The following is a 21,752-nucleotide window of genomic DNA, read 5'->3' as shown; positions in this document are numbered from 1 at the left end:
AGCTAGTCTTCAGTTGCCTCACTCTCCTGTGAGCAGCTCCCCACAAGCTGGTGTTCAGTAGACTCTCTCTCCTGTGAGAAGCCCCCCACCAGCTGATGCTTAGTAACCTCTCTCTCCTGTAAGTGGCCCCCCACAAGCTGGTGTTTAGTAGCCTCTCTCTCTCCTGTAAGTAGCCCCCCACAAGCTGGTGTTTAGTAGCCTCTCTCTCCTGTGGGCGGCATCCCACAAGCTGGTGTTCAGTAGCCTCTCTCTCCTGTGAGTGGGCCCCCAAAAGCTGGTATTTAGTAGCCTCTCCCTCTCCTGTGAACAGCCCCGCACAAGCTGGTGTTTAGTAGCCTCTCTCTCCTATGAGCGGCCCTCCACAAGCTGGTTTTTACTAGCTGCTCTCTCCAGTGAGCAGCCCTCCACTAGCTGATGTTCAGTAGACTCTTTCTCCTGTGAGCATCCCTCCACATGCTGGTGTTTGGTAGCTGCTCTCTTCTGTGAGCGGCCCCCCACAAGCTGGTGTTCAGTAGCCTCTCTCTCCTGTGAGTGGGCCCCCACAAGCTGGTGTTTAGTAGCCTCTCTCTCATGTGAGCAGCCCCCCACAAGCTGGTGTTTCGTAGGCTCTCTCTCCTGTGAGTGGCCCTCCACAAGCTAGTCTTCAGTTGCCTCACTCTCCTGTGAGCAGCTCCCCACAAGCTGGTGTTCAGTAGACTCTCTCTCCTGTGAGCAGCCCCCCACAAGCTGATGCTTAGTAACTTCTCTCTCCTGTAAATGGCCCCCCACAAGCTGGTGTTTAGTAGCCTCTCTCTCTCCTGTAAGTAGCCCCCCACAAGCTGGTGTTTAGTAGCCTCTCTCTCCTGTGGGCGGCCTCCCACAAGCTGGTGTTCAGTAGCCTCTCTCTCCTGTGAGTGGGCCCCCAAAAGCTGGTATTTAGTAGCCTCTCCCTCTCCTGTGAACAGCCATGCACAAGCTGGTGTTTAGTAGCCTCTCTCTCCTGTGAGCGGGCCCGCACAAGCTGGTGTTTAGTAGCCTCTCTCTCCTATGAGCGGCCCTCCACAAGCTGGTTTTTACTAGCTGCTCTCTCCAGTGAGCAGCCCTCCACTAGCTGATGTTCAGTAGACTCTTTCTCCTGTGAGCAGCCCTCCACATGCTGGTGTTTGGTAGCTGCTCTCTTCTGTGAGCAGCCCCCCACAAGCTGGTGTTCAGTAGCCTCTCTCTCCTGTGAGTGGGCCCCCACAAGCTGGTGTTTAGTAGCCTCTCTCTCATGTGAGCAGCCCCCCACAAGCTGGTGTTTAGTAGCCTCTCTCTCCTGTAGGCAGCCCCCCTCAAGCTGGTGTTTAGTAGCCTCTCTCTCCTGTGAGCAGCCTCCTACAAGCTGGTGTTTAGTAGGCTCTCTCTCCTGTGAGTGGCCCTCCACAAGCTGGTGTTCAGTAGCCTCACTCTCCTGTGAGCAGCCCCCCACAAACTGGTGTTCAGTAGACTCTCTCTCCTGTCAGCCGCCCTCCACAAGCTGGTGTTTAGTAGCCTCTCTCTCTTGTAAGTGGCCCCCCACAAGCAGGTGTTTAGTAGCCTCTCTCTCCTGTGAGCAGCCTCCCACAAGCTGGTGTTTAGTAGGCTCTCTCTCCTGTGAGTGGCCCTCCACAAGCTAGTGTTCAGTAGCCTCACTCTCCTGTGAGCCGCCCTCCACTAGCTGATGTTCAGTAGACTCTTTCTCCTGTGAGCAGCCCTCCACATGCTGGTGTTTGGTAGCTGCTCTCTTCTGTGAGCAGCCCCCCACAAGCTGGTGTTCAGTAGCCTCTCACTCCTGTGAGTGGGCCCCCACAAGCTGGTGTTTAGTAGCCTCTCTCTCATGTGAGCAGCCCCCCACAAGCTGGTGTTTAGTAGCCTCTCTCTCCTGTAGGCAGCCCCCCTCAAGCTGGTGTTTAGTAGCCTCTCTCTCCTGTGAGCAGCCTCCTACAAGCTGGTGTTTAGTAGGCTCTCTCTCCTGTGAGTGGCCCTCCACAAGCTGGTGTTCAGTAGCCTCACTCTCCTGTGAGCAGCCCCCACAAACTGGTGTTCAGTAGACTCTCTCTCCTGTCAGCCGCCCCCAAAAGCTGGTATTTAGTAGCCTCTCTCTCCTGTGAACAGCCCCCCACAAGCTGGTGTTTAGTAGCCTCTCTCTCCGGTGAGCGGGCCCGCACAAGCTGGTGTTTAGTAGCCTCTCTCTCCTGTGAGCGGGCTCGCACAAGCTGGTGTTTAGTAGCCTCTCTCTCCTGTGAGCGGGCCCGCACAAGCGTGTGTTTAGTAGCCTCTCTCTCATGTGAGCAGCCCCCCACAAGCTGGTGTTTAGTAGCCTCTCTCTCCTGTGAGCGGCCCCCCACAAGCTGGTGATTAGTAGGTTCTCTCTCCTGTGAGCGGCCCTCCACAAACTAGTGTTCAGTAGCCTCACTCTCCTGTTAGCAGCCCCACACAAGCTGGTGTTCAGCAAACTCTCTCTCCTGTGAGCAGCCCCTCACAAGCTGGTGTTTAGTAGCCTCTCTCTCCTGTGAGCGGGCCCCCACAAGCTGGTGTTTAGTAGCCTCTCTCTCCTGTGAGCAGCCCCCAACAAGCTGGTATTTAGTAGCACCTCTATCCTGTGAGCAGCCCCGCACAAGCTGGTGTTCAGTAGCCTCTCTCTCTCTCCTGTGAGCAGCTCCGCACAAGCTGGTGTTTAGTAGCCTCTCTCTCTCCTGTGAGCAGCCCCCCACAAGCTGGTGCTTAGTAGCCTCTCTCTCTCCTGTGAGCAGCCCCCCACAAGCTGGTGTTCAGTAGCCTCTCTCTCCTGTGAGCAGCCCCTCACAAGCTGGTGTTTAGTAGCCTCTCTCTCCTGTGAGCGGGCCCCCACAAGCTGGTGTTTAGTAGCCTCTCTCTCCTGTGAGCAGCCCCCAACAAGCTGGTGTTTAGTAGCACCTCTATCCTGTGAGCGGGCCTCCACAAGCTGGTGTTCAGTAGCCTCTCTCTCACCTGTGAGCGGCCCTCCATAAGCTGGTGTTTAGTAGCCTCTCTCTCCTGTGAACGGACCTCCACAAGCCGGTGTTTAGTAGCCTCTCTCACTCCTGTGAACGGCCCTCCACAAGCTGGTGTTCAGTAGCCTCTCTTTCCTGTGAGCAGCCCCCCAGAAGCTGGTGTTCAGTAGCTGCTCTATCCTGTGTGCGGCCCCCCACAAGTTGGTGTTTAGTAGCCGCTTTCACGTGTTTGTATCTGTGTGAGTAGATCTTCTCACACATGAATTTTGTCCTCAGCCCATCATGTAGCAGGCTTACTGTAGACCACTCTGAGGCCTGTGTTCATCTCAAAGTCACCTTGTATGCACCACAGATGGATCATCTTTGCAAAGAAAGTCAGGGACAAGGGTCACACTGAAATGTAAGTTTAAATGATTGATTAATGTTACATATGTGGTAACAGTTTGTCCTATATAACTTTCATTTTTGCATGGCACACTGAGTACTTCAATCCAAAGCATTATAATGGATTAAAAAAACATGATTTACATTACTTACAACTGCTAACATGTTACTGTCTATAGTGCAGAGAAGACATCTCTAAATGGGCTCGAAGCAAGCAAAAAAAAAAAAATTATATATACTTAAACGTAATATGCATTTTACCAATCTTAACATATTGTCATTTACATTAACAAGGCTAATGGTACGTTAAGTCAGAGCACCATATGATTATGACCCTGCCTGCCCTGTCTTCATTTGATGTATATCCAGTAATGATAGAAGACATCTTTCTGTAAACCTATCTATTATATATGCTGTTGAGTGACATACTGTGATGTATTTATAGCCCGGATTATAGAATAAGGAGGAGGGGGTCAAACGTTTACACAGCTCCCTGTCTGTTGAGAAGATTTTCATCCCTAATTTGTTAATCTTGGAATGCAAGACAGAAGCAAGTGCTAAATGCTGGACAGAAGGAAAACTCTCTCTATTCATGCCATTATATAGTTAATTTATTATTTTCATCCAGAACAAACATAAAATGTCCATACAGTTTCCACGGCCAGCACCATGGAGGAACAACAATATGACTCTACCACAAAAAGAAAATCCACTGTCAGAGCAAGGGGAGACTATAATAGGCGTCTATCTACTATCCCTAGGTACGTATCTATCCATCTGTCTGTCTATCTATCCATCCCTCCCTCTCTCTCTCTCTCTCTCTCTATATCTATCTATCTATCTATCTATCTATCTATCGATCGATCGATCGATCGATCGATCGATCGATCGATCGATCTATCTATCTATCTATCTATCTATCTATCTATCTATCTATCTATCTATCTATCTATCTATCTATCTATCTATCTATCTATCTATCTATCTATCCATCTTCTGTTTGCAGGATATTGGGTATACAATGTATATATAGTACATTGCTGTCTGATTTTTTATAGTTGCATGTTACTTTATTTTCAAATGAAGGTTTTACTTTTACTATTTGTTTGATGCTCACTGAATGAGAGTTGTCACTTATTTTAATTTATTATTCACATGAGTCCTAAGGTTTCTCTGCCAGGGTACAAAATAAACATCACTATGATCAGGTACAAGTGGATCTGTCATTTACGCAAGTGGATCTGTCAGGATGAACAAACTAATTCACAACACCCATGTAGCATTACATAATGTATGTTATTGGAATTACTGATGTGTCAATGCAGAACTTACTTGTGTTAACCTGCAATCAAGCACTTTGCAAAACCAACTATTGTCAAGAAAGTCAATTTGAGACTGAGGCCATATGAAATAGTAAAAAATGTGCGCACATACACAGAAACATACAGCACTGAGTTGCTTTTGGTAGCTTATAAAGCCTACACTAGGTTGCACCTCTTTGGACAATTTTGCATTAGATATCTTTTGGTTTGGCTTAAAAATGCTAAATATTTATTTATGTATTCAGTTGTTTCTTTATTTTTGCACAAATTGCATCAGATTCTGTGTCGACTGTAATCTTTATAGATGACCAAAGACATCTTCAACTGAACCAATCCCTATGCTAAGGCTGGGTTCACATCAGTGTTGCTTTCCGTTGAGGGGTTCCGTCTGAACTTTCCGTCGGGGGAACCACTCAACAGGAAGGCAAAAAAGTTGACTGTGCTATTGATTCCATCAAAGCAACGGAACCCTTTCACAACGGTGACAAACGGATACCATTAGCAAGTTTCAATGGTGATGCAAATGGAAGCTAAGGTTTCCGTTTGCCTTTCCATTGAGGGGTTCCCCCCGATGGAAAGCTCAGATGGAACCCCTCAATGGAAAGCAACGCTGATGTGAACAGGCCCTAAGATTATCAAAAGAGCATAGGGGCAGCAACTTCATATTGAGCTTCATTTTCGAATGTAATCTATCTATCTATCTATCTATCTATCTATCTATCTATCTATCTATCTATCTATCTACAATGAGCAGGATATTGGGTATACAGTGTTTATATAGAACATTGCTCTCATTTTTCCTGTGAACATTTTTATAGTAGTGTATTACATTATTTTAGATAGATTATATATTTTTGCTTGAGAAAGACTTCATTGAGTGAGCTGAAACTTTGCAAGGTGAATAAAGTCCATCACTTTCACTGAAACCTACTGGAGTGCTGCCATTTTTTTACAAGATAGATAGATAGATAGATAGATAGATAGATAGATAGATAGATAGATAGATAGATAGATAGATAGATAGATAGATAGATAGATAGATAGGTAGGTAGGTAGGTAGGTAGGTAGGTAGGTAGGTAGGTAGGTAGGTAGGTAGATAGATAGATAGATAGATAGATAGATAGATAGATAGATAGATAGATAGATAGATAGATAGATAGATAGATAGATAGATAGATAGATAGATAGATAGACTGTGGCAAGAAACGTAAAACTTTTTTAATGGCTTTTCAACACTGCAGCAAGATCTATTATTGTAAGTTTTTAACATATAGATAATACTAGTAAATGGCAGTAATATTTTCTCATATTTAGCAGCAAGTCTTGATTGATACAAGTCCTATCCTGAAATGCATCCCCATCATGGCAACATTATTAGCAAAGTAATCTGGTTATAATTTTTTTTGGTCTATTTGGGCATTTTGAATTACATACTAACTTGAATGTCTTTGCCAGCACTAACTCCTATAATGGTGTGTCCTCTGGATAATAATAGGGATCTGAATAGAAACAAGGATTTTAATATATTGGATTTGTGTAGGTGGCACAATTGGCACAATACATATGACTCTAAATGGTTGTTTCTGTTCTGCCTTTGTCTTGCTTCGCTATTGAATTTTTCTGCTTTCTGTAACAGAAGCATAATAACTCAACCTGTCTATGTATTGTCCTAATATTCAGGTATGAGCAGAGATGAGATTGTCCTTGTCACAACGCATATGCTACATATATACAAAAGTACAAGAGAATGGATCTTTCGATTGTGATGTGAAAGGGGCCAAACACAATTGTATTCTGTTGTACTTATGGTTCTTTAGTACTATCATTTTCTGGTACTACTATTACGTATATCACTTTCATCCATTTCATTACAAAAATAATTACATATTTCTTGTTTTCTAGGATGGATGTCATGGTTCGGGAACAGTATTGTAATATTTATATTGTACAAGCAAAGGAACAGCTTGCTGCCCACAGATTATCTGACTTTTAATCTGGCGGTTTCAGATGCCAGTATCTCCGTATTTGGCTACTCCAGAGGCATCATCGAGATCTTTAATGTTTTTAGAGATGATGGCTTTCTCATTACCTCAATATGGACATGCCAGGTAAGATAGGAAAGCCTGGCTCTTTCTAAGAGTCCCCTAGCTTGTATGTGAATGTATGTTTGTGAAAATTGTAGAAAGTTGGGGTTCCTATTTCTCTCACAGTTATTTGGGGATCATTTGGATAAATCATTTTTTATGACTAGTTATATTCTAATAATAGACATACCAAAAATATATATAATATAAATATAGTAATTTATGACAATCTGCATAATTGATATACATAACATAAGCCCTACCATCAATGGAGCTTTGCTTAGAATGTGTTTTCCGGTAACTGAAATCTCAGAGCAAGCCAAAGTATTTGAGCTGTCACCCCTTCATTATGGAAATCACTGTTAATCTGAGCTCACATATTCCACCAATGTGATCTTCTAATACATTTCTTTGACATATCAGATCGTTTTGGGCTATATTTCCCCTTTAAATCTCATGTTATATTGTTTTACACCTATTGTACCCATATTATAAGGGTTCGTGAAAACGTAACAGTTTTCTGGTGTAGTCAAACAAGCAACTTTTAGGGCATGACCAGTCCGCTGTGGAAATCAACAGCGGACATTTTCTCCATTGGTTTCCACACCTTTTTAGTTAGGTTCGTGCACACATGGCGGAAAACTCAGCTGCGGACCATAGGCTGCAGTGCGGAATTTGGTGTCCACAGCATACACTGGCTGTTGCGGACGTGTAGCGGACTTGTTGCGGACTTATTGCGGAATTTCTCCGTTGACTTCAATGGAGATTCAAAATTCCGCATGAAATCCGCAGATGTTATGTGTGTTGCGTTGCGTATTGGTTTTACGAACAGCATATTTCTTCATTCTGGCTGGACCTATGTGTTTCGGGGTTTATAGCCAGACTGAGATGAAATGTTTTAAAAGACAGCAGGAAGTACTCTTCACCTGAATAGGCAACGGCTAATCCGCATCAATTTACTGCACATTTTAGGTAAAGCCGCAACAGAATCTGCAATGCAGATTATGTGCGGCATTGATGCGGACAGTGTCTGCAGAAATACGCCACGTCTGGCCATGCCCTTAAGAGCTTTTTAAGAATGTCAGAACGTTACAGATATTCCTGACAAGGTCCACATTTTAGATACAAGGTCATTATTTGGAAAGCAGCAACAAAATGTCTTTGATTATGGAACAATAAAGTGTTATTACTCTTTACTAAGAAATAAAACCGCAAAAACCAATTGACAAAAAAATCGGATGTGGTTTCTGTGACTTGTGCAGCAGCTTTATTAGCAGATAATGGAAGGATTAGAGCTGCAGACTAAGTTGACATACAATAGCTACTTTGACAATCTGTTTTCAATCTATTCTAACTCTGTTAAAAAGGGATTAGGAGAGAAATGTTGGTAAAATTTCCAATGGCAGCTGCCATGTGATAAATACACAGAAGCAAAGCGGAAAGCATTGAGTAAAATGAAATATTTAATGCATTGATGACAAAAGAAGGGAATAATTATTCATTTCACAGCAATAATTTCTATAATTCTCTATAGAAAACATTGGCCTGACCAGGGATTCATATTTTTTTTACATCTTGTCCAAGGAGGGATCCCTTGAGACATTAAGTAATTTCTACATGAAAGCTACTTCTACAACTGCTCAAATATAGCAACAATAAAATACTTCAAATTTACAATATATAAATCTGGACCCAATTAAATATTGTATGTGCTACAATATACAGCTATAGTTTTTCTAGACTATGAAATAGTAAATTGCTTTTTTAGTATTGTTCCATACACTGTGCAATTAAAAGGGTCATATAGATACTGTATTTATTGCAAGTGGTGCCTAGATAAACAGTGTATACAATGCTCAAATATTATGCCGAGATATAGCCCAGATCAACATTGCAATAAAGCGCCCAGATGGGTAATGTAGTCAGTATCCATGTAAATAGTGTCATACAGTGCATATTTAACTAGTCATACAGTGCACATGTTAATAGTGTCATACAGTGCAACTGTTAATAGTGTCATACAGTGCACATTTAACTAGTCATACAGTGCATATGTTAATAGTGTCATACAGTGCAACTATTAATAGTGTCATACAGTGCACATGTAACTAGTCATACAGTGGACATGTTAATAGTGTCATACAGTGCACATGTAACTAGTCATACAGTGGACATGTTAATAGTGTCATACAGTGCAACTGTTAATAGTGTCATACAGTGCAACTGTTAATAGTGTCATATAGTGCACATTTAACTAGTCATACAGTGCATATGTTAATAGTGTCATACAGTGCAACTATTAATAGTGTCATACAGTGCACATGTAACTAGTCATACAGTGGACATGTTAATAGTGTCATACAGTGCACATGTTAATAGTGTCATACAGTGCAACTGTTAATAGTGTCATACAGTGCAACTGTTAATAGTGTCATACAGTGCACATTTAACTAGCCATACAGTGCATATGGTAATAGTGTCATACAGTGCAACTATTAATAGTGTCATACAGTGCACATGTAACTAGTCATACAGTGGACATGTTAATAGTGTCATACAGTGCACATGTAACTAGTCATACAGTGGACATGTTAATAGTGTCATACAGTGCACATGTTAATAGTGTCATACAGTGCACATGTAACTAGTCATACAGTGCACATGTTAATAGTGTAATACAGTGCACATGTTAATAGTGTCATACAGTGCACATGTTAATAGTGTCATACAGTGCACATGCAACTAGTCATACAGTGCACATGTTAATAGTGTCATACAGTGTACATCTTAATAGTGTAATACAGTGCACATGTAACTAGTCATACAGTGCACATCTTAATAGTGTCATACAGTACACATGTAACTAGTCATATAGTGAACATATTGATTGTGTCATACAGTGCACATGTAACTAGTCATACAGTGCACATGTTAATAGTGTCATACAATGCACATGTAACGAGTCATACAGTGCACATATTAATAGTGTCATACAGTGCACGTGTAACGTGTCATACAGTGCACATGTAAATAGTCATACAGGGCACATGTTAATAGTGTCATATAGTGCACATGTTACTAGTGTCATACAATGTACATGTAACTAGTCATACAGTGCACATGTTAATAGTGTCATACAGTGCACATGTAAATATTCATACAGTGCACATGTTAATAGTATCATACAGTGCACATATAAATAGTGTCATACAGTGCACATGTTAATAGTGTCATACAGTGCACATGTAAATAGTCATATAGTATTCATGTTAATAGTGTCATACAGTGCACATGTAAATAGTGTCATACAGTGCACATGTTACTAGTGTCATACAGTGTAAATGTAACTAGTCATACAATGCACATGTTAATAATGTCATAGAGTGCACATGTAAATAGTCTCATACAGTGCACATGTTACTAGTGTCATACAGTGTACATGTAACTAGTAATACGGTGCATATGTTAATAGTGTCATACAGTGCACATGTAAATATTGTCATACAGTGCACATGTTACTAGTGTCAGACAGTGTACATGTAACTAGTCATACAATGCACATGTTAATAGTATCATACAGTACACATGTTGCTAGTGTCATACAGTGTACATGTAACTAGTCATACAGTGCACATGTTAATAGTGTCATACAGTGCACATGTAAATAGTCATATAGTACACATGTAATAGTGTCATACAGTGCACATGTAAATAGTGTCATACAGTGCACATGTTACTAGTGTCCTACAGTGTACATGTAAATAGTCATACAGTGCACATGTTAATAGTGTCATACAGTGCACCTGTAAATAGTCATACAGTGCACATGTTAATAGTGTCATACAGTGCACATGTAAATATTGTCATATAGTGCATATGTTAATAGTGCCATACAGTGCACATGTAAATAGTCATACAGTGCACATGTTAATAGTGTCATACAGTGCACATGTAAATAGTGTCAACAGTGCACATGTAAATAGTCATACAGTACACATGTAAATAGTATACACACTGCCCATATAAATAGCACATATATTATCCATGTAAATAGACTTTTGGCCTCTTATTGCAAGTGGTGCCTAGATAAACAGTGTATACAATGCTCAAATATTATGCCGAGATATAGCCCAGATCAACATTGCAATAAAGCACCCAGATGGATAATGCATTCAGTATCCATGTAAATAGTGTCATACAGTGCACATTTAACTAGTCCTACAGTGCACATGTTAATAGTGTCATACAGTGCACATGTTAATAGTGTCATACAGTGCACATGTAACTAGTGATACAGTGCACATGTTAATAGTGTCATACAGTGCACATGTTAATAGTGTAATACAGTGCACATTTAACTAGTCATACAGTGTACATCTTAATAGTGTCATACAGTACACACGTAACTAGTCATATAGTGAACATATTAATAGTGTCAGTGCACATGTAACTAGTCATACAGTGCACATGTTATTAGTGTCATACAGTGCACATGTAAACTATTCATACAGTACACATGTTAATAGTGTCATACAATGCACATGTAACGAGTCATACAGTGCACATGTTAATAGTGTCATACAGTGCACATGTAACGTGTCATACAGTGCACATGTAAATAGTCATACAGGGCACATGTTAATAGTGTCATACCATGCACATGTTAATAGTGTCATATAGTGCACATGTTACTAGTGTCATACAGTGTACATGTAACTAGTCATACAGTGCACATGTTAATAGTGTCATACAGTGCACATGTAAATATTCATACAGTATTCATGTTAATAGTGTCATACAGTGCACATGTAAATAGTCATGTAGTATTCATGTTAATATTGTCATACAGTGCACATGTTAATAGTGTCATACAGTGCACAAGTAAATAGTGTCATACAGTGCACATGTTACTAGTGTCATACAGTGTACATGTAACTAGTCATACAGTGCATATGTAAATAGTCATGTAGTATTCATGTTAATATTGTCATACAGTGCACAAGTAAATAGTGTCATACAGTGCACATGTTACTAGTGTCATACAGTGCACATGTAAATAGTGTCATACAGTGCACATGTTACTAGTGTCATACATTGTACATGTAACTAGTCATACAGTGCATATGTTAATAGTGTCATACAGTGCACATGTAAATAGTGTCATACAGTGCACATGTTACTAGTGTCATACAGTGTACATGTAACTAGTCATACAATGCACATGTTAATAGTGTCATACAGTGCACATGTAAATAGTGTCATACAGTGCACATGTTACTAGTGTCATACAGTGCACATGTAAATAGTGTCATACAGTGCACATGTTACTAGTGTCATACAGTGTACATGTAACTAGTCATAAAATGCACATGTTAATAGTGTCATACAGTGCACATGTAAATAGTGTCATACAGTGCACATGTTACTAGTGTCATACAGTGTACATGTAACTAGTCATACAGTGCACATGTTAATAGTGTCATACAGTGCACATGTTAATAGTGTCATACAGTGCACATGTTAATAGTGTCATACAGTGCACATGTAAATAGTCATATAGTACACATGTTAATAGTGTCATACAGTGCACTTGTAAATAGTGTCATACAGTGCACGATACTAGTGTCATACAGTGTACATGTAAATAGTCATACAGTGCACATGTTAATAGTGTCATACAGTGAACATGTAAATAGTGTAATACAGTGCACATGTTAATAGTGTCATACAGTGTACATGTAAATAGTCATACAGTGTACATGTAACTAGTCATACAGTGCACATGTTAATAGTGTCATACAGTGCACATGTTAATAGTGTCATACAGTGCACATGTAAATAGTCATATAGTACACATGTTAATAGTGTCATACAGTGCACTTGTAAATAGTGTCATACAGTGCACGATACTAGTGTCATACAGTGTACATGTAAATAGTCATACAGTGCACATGTTAATAGTGTCATACAGTGAACATGTAAATAGTGTAATACAGTGCACATGTTAATAGTGTCATACAGTGTACATGTAAATAGTCATACAGTGCACATGTTAATAGTGTCATACAGTGCACATGTTAATAGTGCCATACAGTGTACATGTTAATAGTGTCATACAGTGCACATGTTACTAGTGTCATACAGTGCACATGTAAATAGTGTCAACAGTGCACATGTAAATAGTCATTCAGTACACATGTAAATAGTATATACACTGCCGATATAAATAGCACATATATTATCCATGTAAATAGACTTTTGGCCTCTAACGTTAAGCAATCATATCTCAAATGCTTAGATACTAGCACAAGCCAAGATCCAACAAGGTGGCTAGAGAAGTAATAACCCCTCTGGGTGCTGTTTTGTAGAACAGGGAACAAACATCAATTCTCCACCATCAAAGAGAAATGAAAGAGAATTGAGACCTACTTGCATAGGCATTTCTTTTGGTGGAGTTTCTTTACCCAGAAATTATAATAATCAATAATTAAAGTGACAAATGCTCCTTGCTTTGGGCTTTGGTTTCTGCATTTGAAAGGTGATCTAACTAGAAAAGGAAGACGTCTTTTTGGTCTCTTGTGATAGTTTATGACTGTTTTGTTATCAAGGGATCACTGGGAATGATGTCATCTGCCCTTCGGCATATTGATGAGTCATACATAATAGGGTCAAATGTTTATGTCCTGACTTTATCTTCTTTGCTTGAAATAATGTTCCTGCTGACAACTAGTGTAAAAAGTAGAATCAAATAAAAAAAAATTAAGAGACTGTGGGGTATTTAGTGTAATTGGTGTACCCCAGACAGATTATGTAGCGAACCCTGTGCATATGCCCTAATAAGGTACATGACTGTTGGGGAGAATGGTACAGGGTACTGAACACCAGGTTCTGCCTAGTGGCATTTTTCACCTAATTGGTGGAAATCCTTTTTTGAATCAGTCATACTTGGTGCCACTTGAAGTCTTGAGAGAGATCTGTATTCTTTTCAATGTAACTTCATTCAAAAACTCCATGTTTTTTCTTCTACTGTACCATTTGGGTAACAAACAAAAATCTATACTAACCTAAAGCTCCAACTCTGTGGACTGGTGGCCATATTCTCCTGGAGACTGAAATAATGTAAGGAGTGGAGGCTTTAACCATACAGTGATATAGGATTCATTTATATAATTCTTGTATATGTTACACTCTTTATACCCTAAGCACAATGGCATATCTGCATTTGTGTGTGTTTTCGTGCATGTGCATGTGCGTGTGTGTGTGTGCATGTGCGCGTGTGTGTGTGTGTGTGTGTGTGTGTGTGTGCCAACTGTGATTGTCTATAGTTCTCTCAAAGGTTAATTAGACATATTAGCTGAATCTGAACAGTAGAAAAAGGTTTTAAAACCTAAAAATGTGTTTATTTTCATTACAGGTGGATGGATTTCTTACACTTCTTTTTGGTCTGGCCAGTATAAATACCCTAACTCTTATTAGTGTAACTCGCTATATTAAAGGTTGTCATCCACAAAGAGGTAAGTATTAAAGTCACAGTGCTCTCACTTGGTAGTTTATGAAACTCCCGTTCATTTCTATGAATGCATGGCCTCCTCCCTGTTGATGACTGGAACCAAAACCAGCCTGTAGGGGATACCGATCGCTGAACCCTACTAAAGAGTGTTTCATGACATATTCTATTAAAGGGGTTGTCCAGTCCCTGAAAATTGATGGCCTATCCTCAGGATAGGCCATCAATACCTGATTGGTCGGAGTCTGACACCTCCTGCCGATCAGCTGTTTTGAAGGGGGTGCAGCGCTTGTATGAGCTGCTTCGACATAGATGTAGTGGCGACTCACAACTATTGCAGTGAAGTGAATTGGAGAAGAAGGCTGCAATACCTGTAAATTGCACAAGCGCTGCACCCCATTCAAAACAGCTGACTGGCGGATAGGATAGGCCATCAATTTTTAGGGACTTGACAACCCCTTTAACATCTTACATTAAAGGGACTATACTGCCATTAAATTATTATTATTCATTGTTTAAAGAGGCTCTGTCACCAGATTTTGCAACCCCTCTCTGCTATTGCAGCAGATAGGCGCTGCAATGTAGATTACAGTAACGTTTTTATTTTTAAAAAACGAGCATTTTTGGCCAAGTTATGACCATTATTGTATTTATGCAAATGAGGCTTGCAAAAGTACAACTGGGCGTGTTGAAAAGTAAAAGTACAACTGGGCGTGTATTATGTGCGTACATCGGGGCGTGTTTACTACTTTTACTAGCTGGGCGTTGTGTATAGAAGTGTCATCCACTTCTCTTCACAACGCCCAGCTTCTGGCAGTGCAGACACAGTCGTGTTCTCCAGAGATCACGCTGTGATGTCACTCACAGGTCCTGCATCGTGTCGGCACCAGAGGCTACAGATGATTCTGCAGCAGCATCGGCGTTTGCAGGTAAGTCGATGTAGCTACTTACCTGCAAATGCTGATGCTGCTGCAGAATCAACTGTAGCCTCTGGTGCCGACACGATGCAGGACCTGTGAGTGACGTCACAGTGCTGCACTGCCAGAAGCTGGGCGTTCTGAAGAGAAGTGGATGTTACTTCTCATCAGAAAGCCCAGCTAGTAAAAGTAGTAAACACGCCCCGATGTACGCACATAATACACGCCCAGTTGTACTTTTACTTTTCAACACGCCCAGTTGTACTTTTGCAAGCCTCATTTGCATAAATACGAAAATGGTCATAACTTGGCCAAAAATGCTCGTTTTTTAAAAATAAAAACGTTACTGTAATCTACATTGCAGCGCCGATCTGCTGCAATAGCAGAGAGGGGTTGCAAAATCTGGTGACAGAGCCTCTTTAAAATTAACAATGTTTGTCATTTACATGCTGCTAAAAAAACAAACTATCCAGTGAACAGTTATGAAACTTACTCAAATAGTATGGTGCCCAAATAATTAAATAAATCAATTGCCAACTCAGGTTAACCCCTGCTATTACGGCGTATAACTACAGCTTCCATTATGACCTGAACAATGGTAAGCATATGCTGGGAGCTGTAGTTTCACAAACAAGAATGATACAACCCATCATCTCGCTGCAGTCCATTAAAGTCAGTTTAGTACTGATGTAACGCAATCACAGGCAGAATAAATATTTATATTCAATTGCTCATAGGTGACGTCTTCTCTGAATAGAGTGGTTTTCTTTATTTTTAATTATGCCTCACCTCTGCGGAGTTTGCTGCCAAGATGTCTTTGGCTCCTCACTTTTGCAGCAGATCCTCACCCTCTATACAGCTTCCCATAGTGCCACACACTATGCTCCTGAATATAATACTCCTATACACTATGCCCCCTGACTATAATAATGCCACAGACTGTGCCCCTGAATATAATACTGCTACACACTGTGCCCCTGAACAAAATACTGCAATACAATGTGCTCACTGAATACAATACTGCCCCACACTGTGCTCCCCTGAAATCAATACTTCCACAGAGTGTTTCCCTGAATATTATAATGCCCCAAGATATGTCCTCTGAATATATTAGTGACACACTGTGCCTCTTGAAGACAGAAGTACCCTTTATGCACCATAAAATTGTCCTACACACTGTACTTCCTAGAAATGGTGCCACGCACTGTGCCCCCTGAAATGAATAAGAGAATACACTGTTCCCTGTGAATGTAAACTAGAATGTTATTATCCATTGTCAGCTACCAGAGATTTTGAAAACAGTGATGAATTGAAACACTAAGATTCATGTTTCATACGCTAGTTTTAGTATGAAGTCTGCTTCCTGTCTGCTTGCCAGAAAGCAAAATCTATGCCAGCTGTGAGCTGTCGTAGATTGTGCTATAATTTACACCAATTTCTGTAAAAAAAATTATAGTAAATTTGTCGGGCCATGGGTGCTCCTGCTAAGCTACGCTCACTATATAGTGGCAAGAGCAGTGTAAAAAAAACAAAAAGTCGCAAAATGTAAGTTTTTGGGCAAAATGCTACTTTTCTACCGTAGATTGCTTGATAAATTTTCCCCAATGTATATTAGAAAGTTGTGTAATTTTTAATCATACAGTGATTAAGCTTTATATTAATAAATCTAGGACGATTACTTGTTCTAATGGTCTTAATATTTGTTGTTGTTGTTTTTTTTTGTTTTGTTTTTCTGGGAGGGGGTAATATATCTTCATGCAAAGACCCAGTTTTTTGCAACTGGAATGTAATAAAAGTTTATAGGCATCATGACAAAACACACGTAAAAACTACATTGACCTCTACCCAAAAGAATTGGTAATTTTGTTATAAAATGAATATTAATTTCTGTTTCATTAGCTCTGAAATTTATTTTCAAAGACGAATCTCACTTTTCACTATATATGTTCTTCTGCATGTGTCTTCATGTAAATACTTGTAGCTTAACGGTAATACTATATTATATCTTATTATGGGAAAATGGCATCTCTCCTACCTTCCAGTAACTGCTAGTTCCCATTTTCCTGCCTGCTGCTCTATAAATTTGAAAGAACCTGAACAGTCACCATAAAACCCATCTAGTGTAATACTGTAGATAGGGAAGATGCAGTCTAAAAATCTGTGTCAGTGAGAGAGGAGGGGTACCAGCAGAGCAAGACATTTGAACACACAGCACAGTTATGACATCACGCCAGGAAGAACCATACACTCAGCAGGCTTCAATTTCTAGTCAATGACAACTGTCCATCAACCTGTGCTTGTCTACAACCACGTGCCTAATCTTGTGTAGTTTCCCCTCTTGCCACCAAAACATCTTTGACTCATCTAGGCATGGACTCCACAAGACCTCTAAATGTGTACTGTGGCACCAAGACGTTAGAAGCACATCCTTTAACTCTTGTATGTTGCGAGGCGGGTCCTCCATGGATCATCTTTTTTTTTCCAGCACATCCCACAGATGTTCGATCAGATTGAGATCTGGGCTGCCTTACAATATTCCCATAAGATTCCGTAAACTCGAACGAAAGAACATAAAATGTTTTCTCTAAGACGGAATTCACCCACAGCGTTTACGTGCATTTTTGGTGGCAATTTTTCCAGCATTTCCTTTTACGTTTTGTTGTCCAAAAACACTGTGGCCAGATGTAACTTTTAAGTCTATAGTAAAATATGAAAAAGTCTACATTCACAGCGTTTCGATTTGTGGCGTATTTGTAGTTTTTTTTAATTGGTCAATGGCATTCTCTTTTTAAACGCAGCATGCTCTAGGTATGCTCTTTTTTTCTGCCATTTTTTCCATAGGTTTCCCTTTCGGACTACCAAAAACTTCTGAAAATACGCATGTAAAAAATGGCCACCAAAATGTAAAAACTGTATAAAAACGTTTAGAACGCATGTCAGTTTTTTCCAAGGGTTTTAATACGATGAAGTAATGTTTGTGTGAAGGAAGCCTAAATTTACCAAAATCTGTAACACTCTAAATTTCATCATTCTGAATAGTCAACTCCATGATTATTTGCTTGTGCGCCAAAAATAATTCCATTGCCATTAGAAAATTCTGCTTTGAGTGATCATTTCCTTTTTTACTATTTCTTTTACTAACAAGTTTAAGTTATCCTGGTTTCAAGATGCTCTAAATTTCCCATCAGTCTTGACATCAAGGAACTAGTCACCTTGGTGACCCTGAGCTCTACTTCTGGTTCATGCACCAGCAAAGAATGAAAAGATGAGCATAATTCATGTCAGGGAACTGTGTCAGGGTCATAGCTGGAGGAAACGAGAACAATTCACAGGAAGGCTATAGAAATACATCATCCCACCTTGCTCTTTTTCACCCTTTGGACATTGACCTCAATGAGTACAATTTGAGAATACATTTTAATCAAACTCTGTATTTTGTGTCAAAATGCTCTTGAATTCTATTTACCATATACATATAAATAATGTGTATGTTATATCCTACAGCAAACTGCATTAGCAATGGCAGCATTACTATATCATTGGTGCTGATCTGGATTGCAGCTTTGTTCTGGTCAGTGGCTCCATTACTAGGCTGGGGAAGCTATAAAGGTAAGTTGCCTATAAGCAAAGTTACTAAACAATACAATTGATAATGTTGACTTTTTGCTCACGTCAATATATTTGAGACAGAACCCTAAGATTTGAAGCGTAGCATTTATATATACAGTATATGTACAAAACATTCTTTAACAAAATATGTGTTCTGCTGCTGAATAACTGTGCTTTACATTTTGCTCCCAGGTTTATCTTTTAAAACTAGGAAAAATTCTTAGACAAATATTGAGAAATAAAGACTTCTGGTCATTTGTGGAGCTATATGGCCATTGCCAAACACTTAAAGAATGGTCTGTTTTTATAAGTAGTAGACTTATATTGGTTCTATAGACTGTTCTCTGGTACATGGGGATAGTAAATAACCTAACGTAACATTTTTGCGAAAGTCTTCCAAAATTTCATAAAAATTCCATATTTTTGGAGAATTGTGGAAAGTTACCAACCCCAAGTCTGAATGATAGAAACCTATACATGCACCTCTGGCAAGGAGAAAGAGACAATAACCTAAAAGAAATGTTGTTAGATATGTTCTGGAGTACCTTCTTGTGCAACCATGGACATACTAGAATGACAGTTTAGTAAGTTTGTAAAGTGCAGGAGATATATTACAACTTTGCTATCTTGGAGTCTACCATGTAGACAAGTCATAGTTATTTTTTTTACATTAGTAAGGAGAAGGTATCCCACCAGTCTGTCTGGTTCCATGTATTTCCTTCATAAATTCAACAATTGAATTGTTAATTTTCTATTTTTCTTAGATCGCATGTATGGGACTTGTGAAATTGACTGGGCTAAAGCCAGTTTCTCCACAATTTATAAATCATATATCATGTCCATTTTTATTTGCTGTTTCTTCTTACCTGTGTTGGTCATGGTGTTCTGCTATGTTTCCATAATTAACACTGTTAAATCAAGCCGTGCTTTGACTACAGAAGGCAATTTATCAGAAAGACAAAGGAAGATGGAAAGAGATGTGACCAGGGTATGTTTCATGATATAAAGTACTTTTTGAATATTCAACAAAAAGTAGTCCCTATTAGGCAGCAGTCTAAAACGGAAGTAAATACTCCATAGAATGAGACGTTATCACTTACAGAATCGAATGTCCCTAGCAAGGCTCACTAAGGCTCACTTTTATCTATTTCACTTAAAGCGGACAAGGCTGCCTATCAACCAAGATTTAACCTGTTAGAAATAAAGAAAATATTGTGCACCTTCACATTAACCCCTTCCCTCTTTAGCCACTTTTGACCTTCCTGACAGAGCCTCATTTTTCAAATCTGACATGTGTCACTTTATGTGGTAATAACTCCGGAATGCTTTCACCTATCCAAGCGATTCTGAGATTGTTTTCTCGTGACACATTGGACTTTATGTTACTGGCAAAATTTGCTCGATATGTTCAGTATTTAATTGTGAAAAACACCAAAATTTAGCGAAAAATTGCAAAAATTAGCATTTTTCTCAATTTAAATGTATCTGCTTGTAAGACAGGCAGTTATAATACACAAAATTGTTGCTAATTAACATCCCCCATATGTCTACTTTAGATTGGCATCGTTTTTTGAACATCCTTTTATTTTTCTATGACCTCACAAGGCTTAGAACTTTAGCAGCAATTTCTCACATTTTCAAGAAAATTTCAAAAGGCTATTTTTACAGGGGCCAGTTCAGTTGTGAAGTGGTTTTGAGGGCCTTATATATTAGAAACCCCAAAAAAGTCACCCCATTTTAAAAACTTCACCCCTCAAAGTATTCAAAACAGCATTTAGAAAATGTCTTAACCCTTTAAACATTTCACAGGAATTAAAGCAAAGTAGAGGTGAAATTTACAAATTTCATATTTTTCTGCAGAAATACATTTTTAATACAATTTTTTTTATAACACAGAAGGTTTTACCAGAGAAATGCAACTCAATATTTGTTGCCCAGTTTTTGCAGTTTTAGGAAATATCCCACATGTGGCCGTAGCGTGCTACTGGACTGAAACACCGGCCTCAGAAGCAAAGGAGCACCTAGTGGATTTTGGGGCCTTATTTTTGTTAGAATATATTTTAGGCACCATGTCAGGTTTGAAGGGCTCTTGCGGTGCCAAAACAGTCAAAATCCCCCAAAAGTGACCCCATCTGGGAAACTAGACACCTCAAGGAAATTATCTAGGGGTGTAGTGAGCATTTTCACCGCACAGGTTTTTTACAGAAATTATTGGAAGTAGGCCGTGAAAATTAAAATCAACATTTCTTCAAAGAAAATGTAGGTTTAGCGATTTTTTTTCTCATTTCCACAAGGACTAAAGGAGAAAAAGCACCGCAAAATTTGTAAAGCAATTTCTCCCGAGTAAAACAATACCTCACATGTGGTAATAAACGGTTGTTTGGAGACACGGCGTGGCTGAGAAGGGAAAGAGCGCCATTTGGCTTTTGGAGTTCACATTTAGCAGGAATGGTTTGCGGAGGCCATGTCACATTTACAAAGCTCCTGAGGGGACAAAACAGTGAAAACCCCAAACAAGTGACCCCATTTTGGAAACTATACCCCTTGAGGAAATTATCTAGGGGTATAGTGAGCATTTTGACCCCACAGGTTTTTTGCAGAAATTTTTGCAAGTAGGCTGTGAAAATGAAAATCTACATTTTTTCAAATAAAATGTAGGTTTAGCTAATTTTTTTTCATTTCCACAAGGACTAAAGGAGAAAAATCACCATAAAATTTGTAAAGCAATTTCTCCCGAGTAAAACAATACCCCACATGTGGTAATAAACGGCTGTTTGGACACACGGCAGGGCTTAGAAGGGAAAGAGCACTATTTGACTTTTTGAGATCACATTTAGCAGGAATGATTTGCGGAGGCCAGGTCACATTTGCAAAGCCCCTGAGGGGACAAAACAATGAAAACGCCCAAAAAGGGACTCCATTTAGGAAACTACACCTCTTGAAGAATGCATCTAGGGGTG

General features: G+C 39.7%; 1 protein-coding gene across 2 annotated transcripts in view; it reads left to right on the top strand.

The window, feature by feature from the left end:
* The window catches only part of LOC142761262 (visual pigment-like receptor peropsin), a 41,227-nt gene that overhangs the window by 14,951 nt on the left and 4,524 nt on the right, over positions 1-21,752 (top strand). Inside the window, exons 1-5 of one of the 2 annotated variants that reach the window (XM_075864443.1) lie at positions 3,824-4,114; positions 6,578-6,783; positions 14,174-14,273; positions 18,688-18,792; positions 19,557-19,780. In XM_075864443.1, the coding sequence (XP_075720558.1) occupies positions 3,994-4,114; positions 6,578-6,783; positions 14,174-14,273; positions 18,688-18,792; positions 19,557-19,780 (756 nt within the window). In that variant the 5' untranslated portion in view covers positions 3,824-3,993. Of the gene's footprint in view, positions 1-3,823; positions 4,115-6,577; positions 6,784-14,173; positions 14,274-18,687; positions 18,793-19,556; positions 19,781-21,752 lie in introns of those variants that run through there. The other variant, XM_075864444.1, reaches the window with a different exon arrangement.

This window comes from Rhinoderma darwinii, chromosome 4 (assembly GCF_050947455.1).
Source record: "Rhinoderma darwinii isolate aRhiDar2 chromosome 4, aRhiDar2.hap1, whole genome shotgun sequence".
Lineage (NCBI taxonomy): Eukaryota > Metazoa > Chordata > Amphibia > Anura > Rhinodermatidae > Rhinoderma > Rhinoderma darwinii.
The sequence above is the reverse complement of the archived record's forward strand: the minus strand, read 5'-3'. Positions and strand labels throughout refer to the sequence as shown.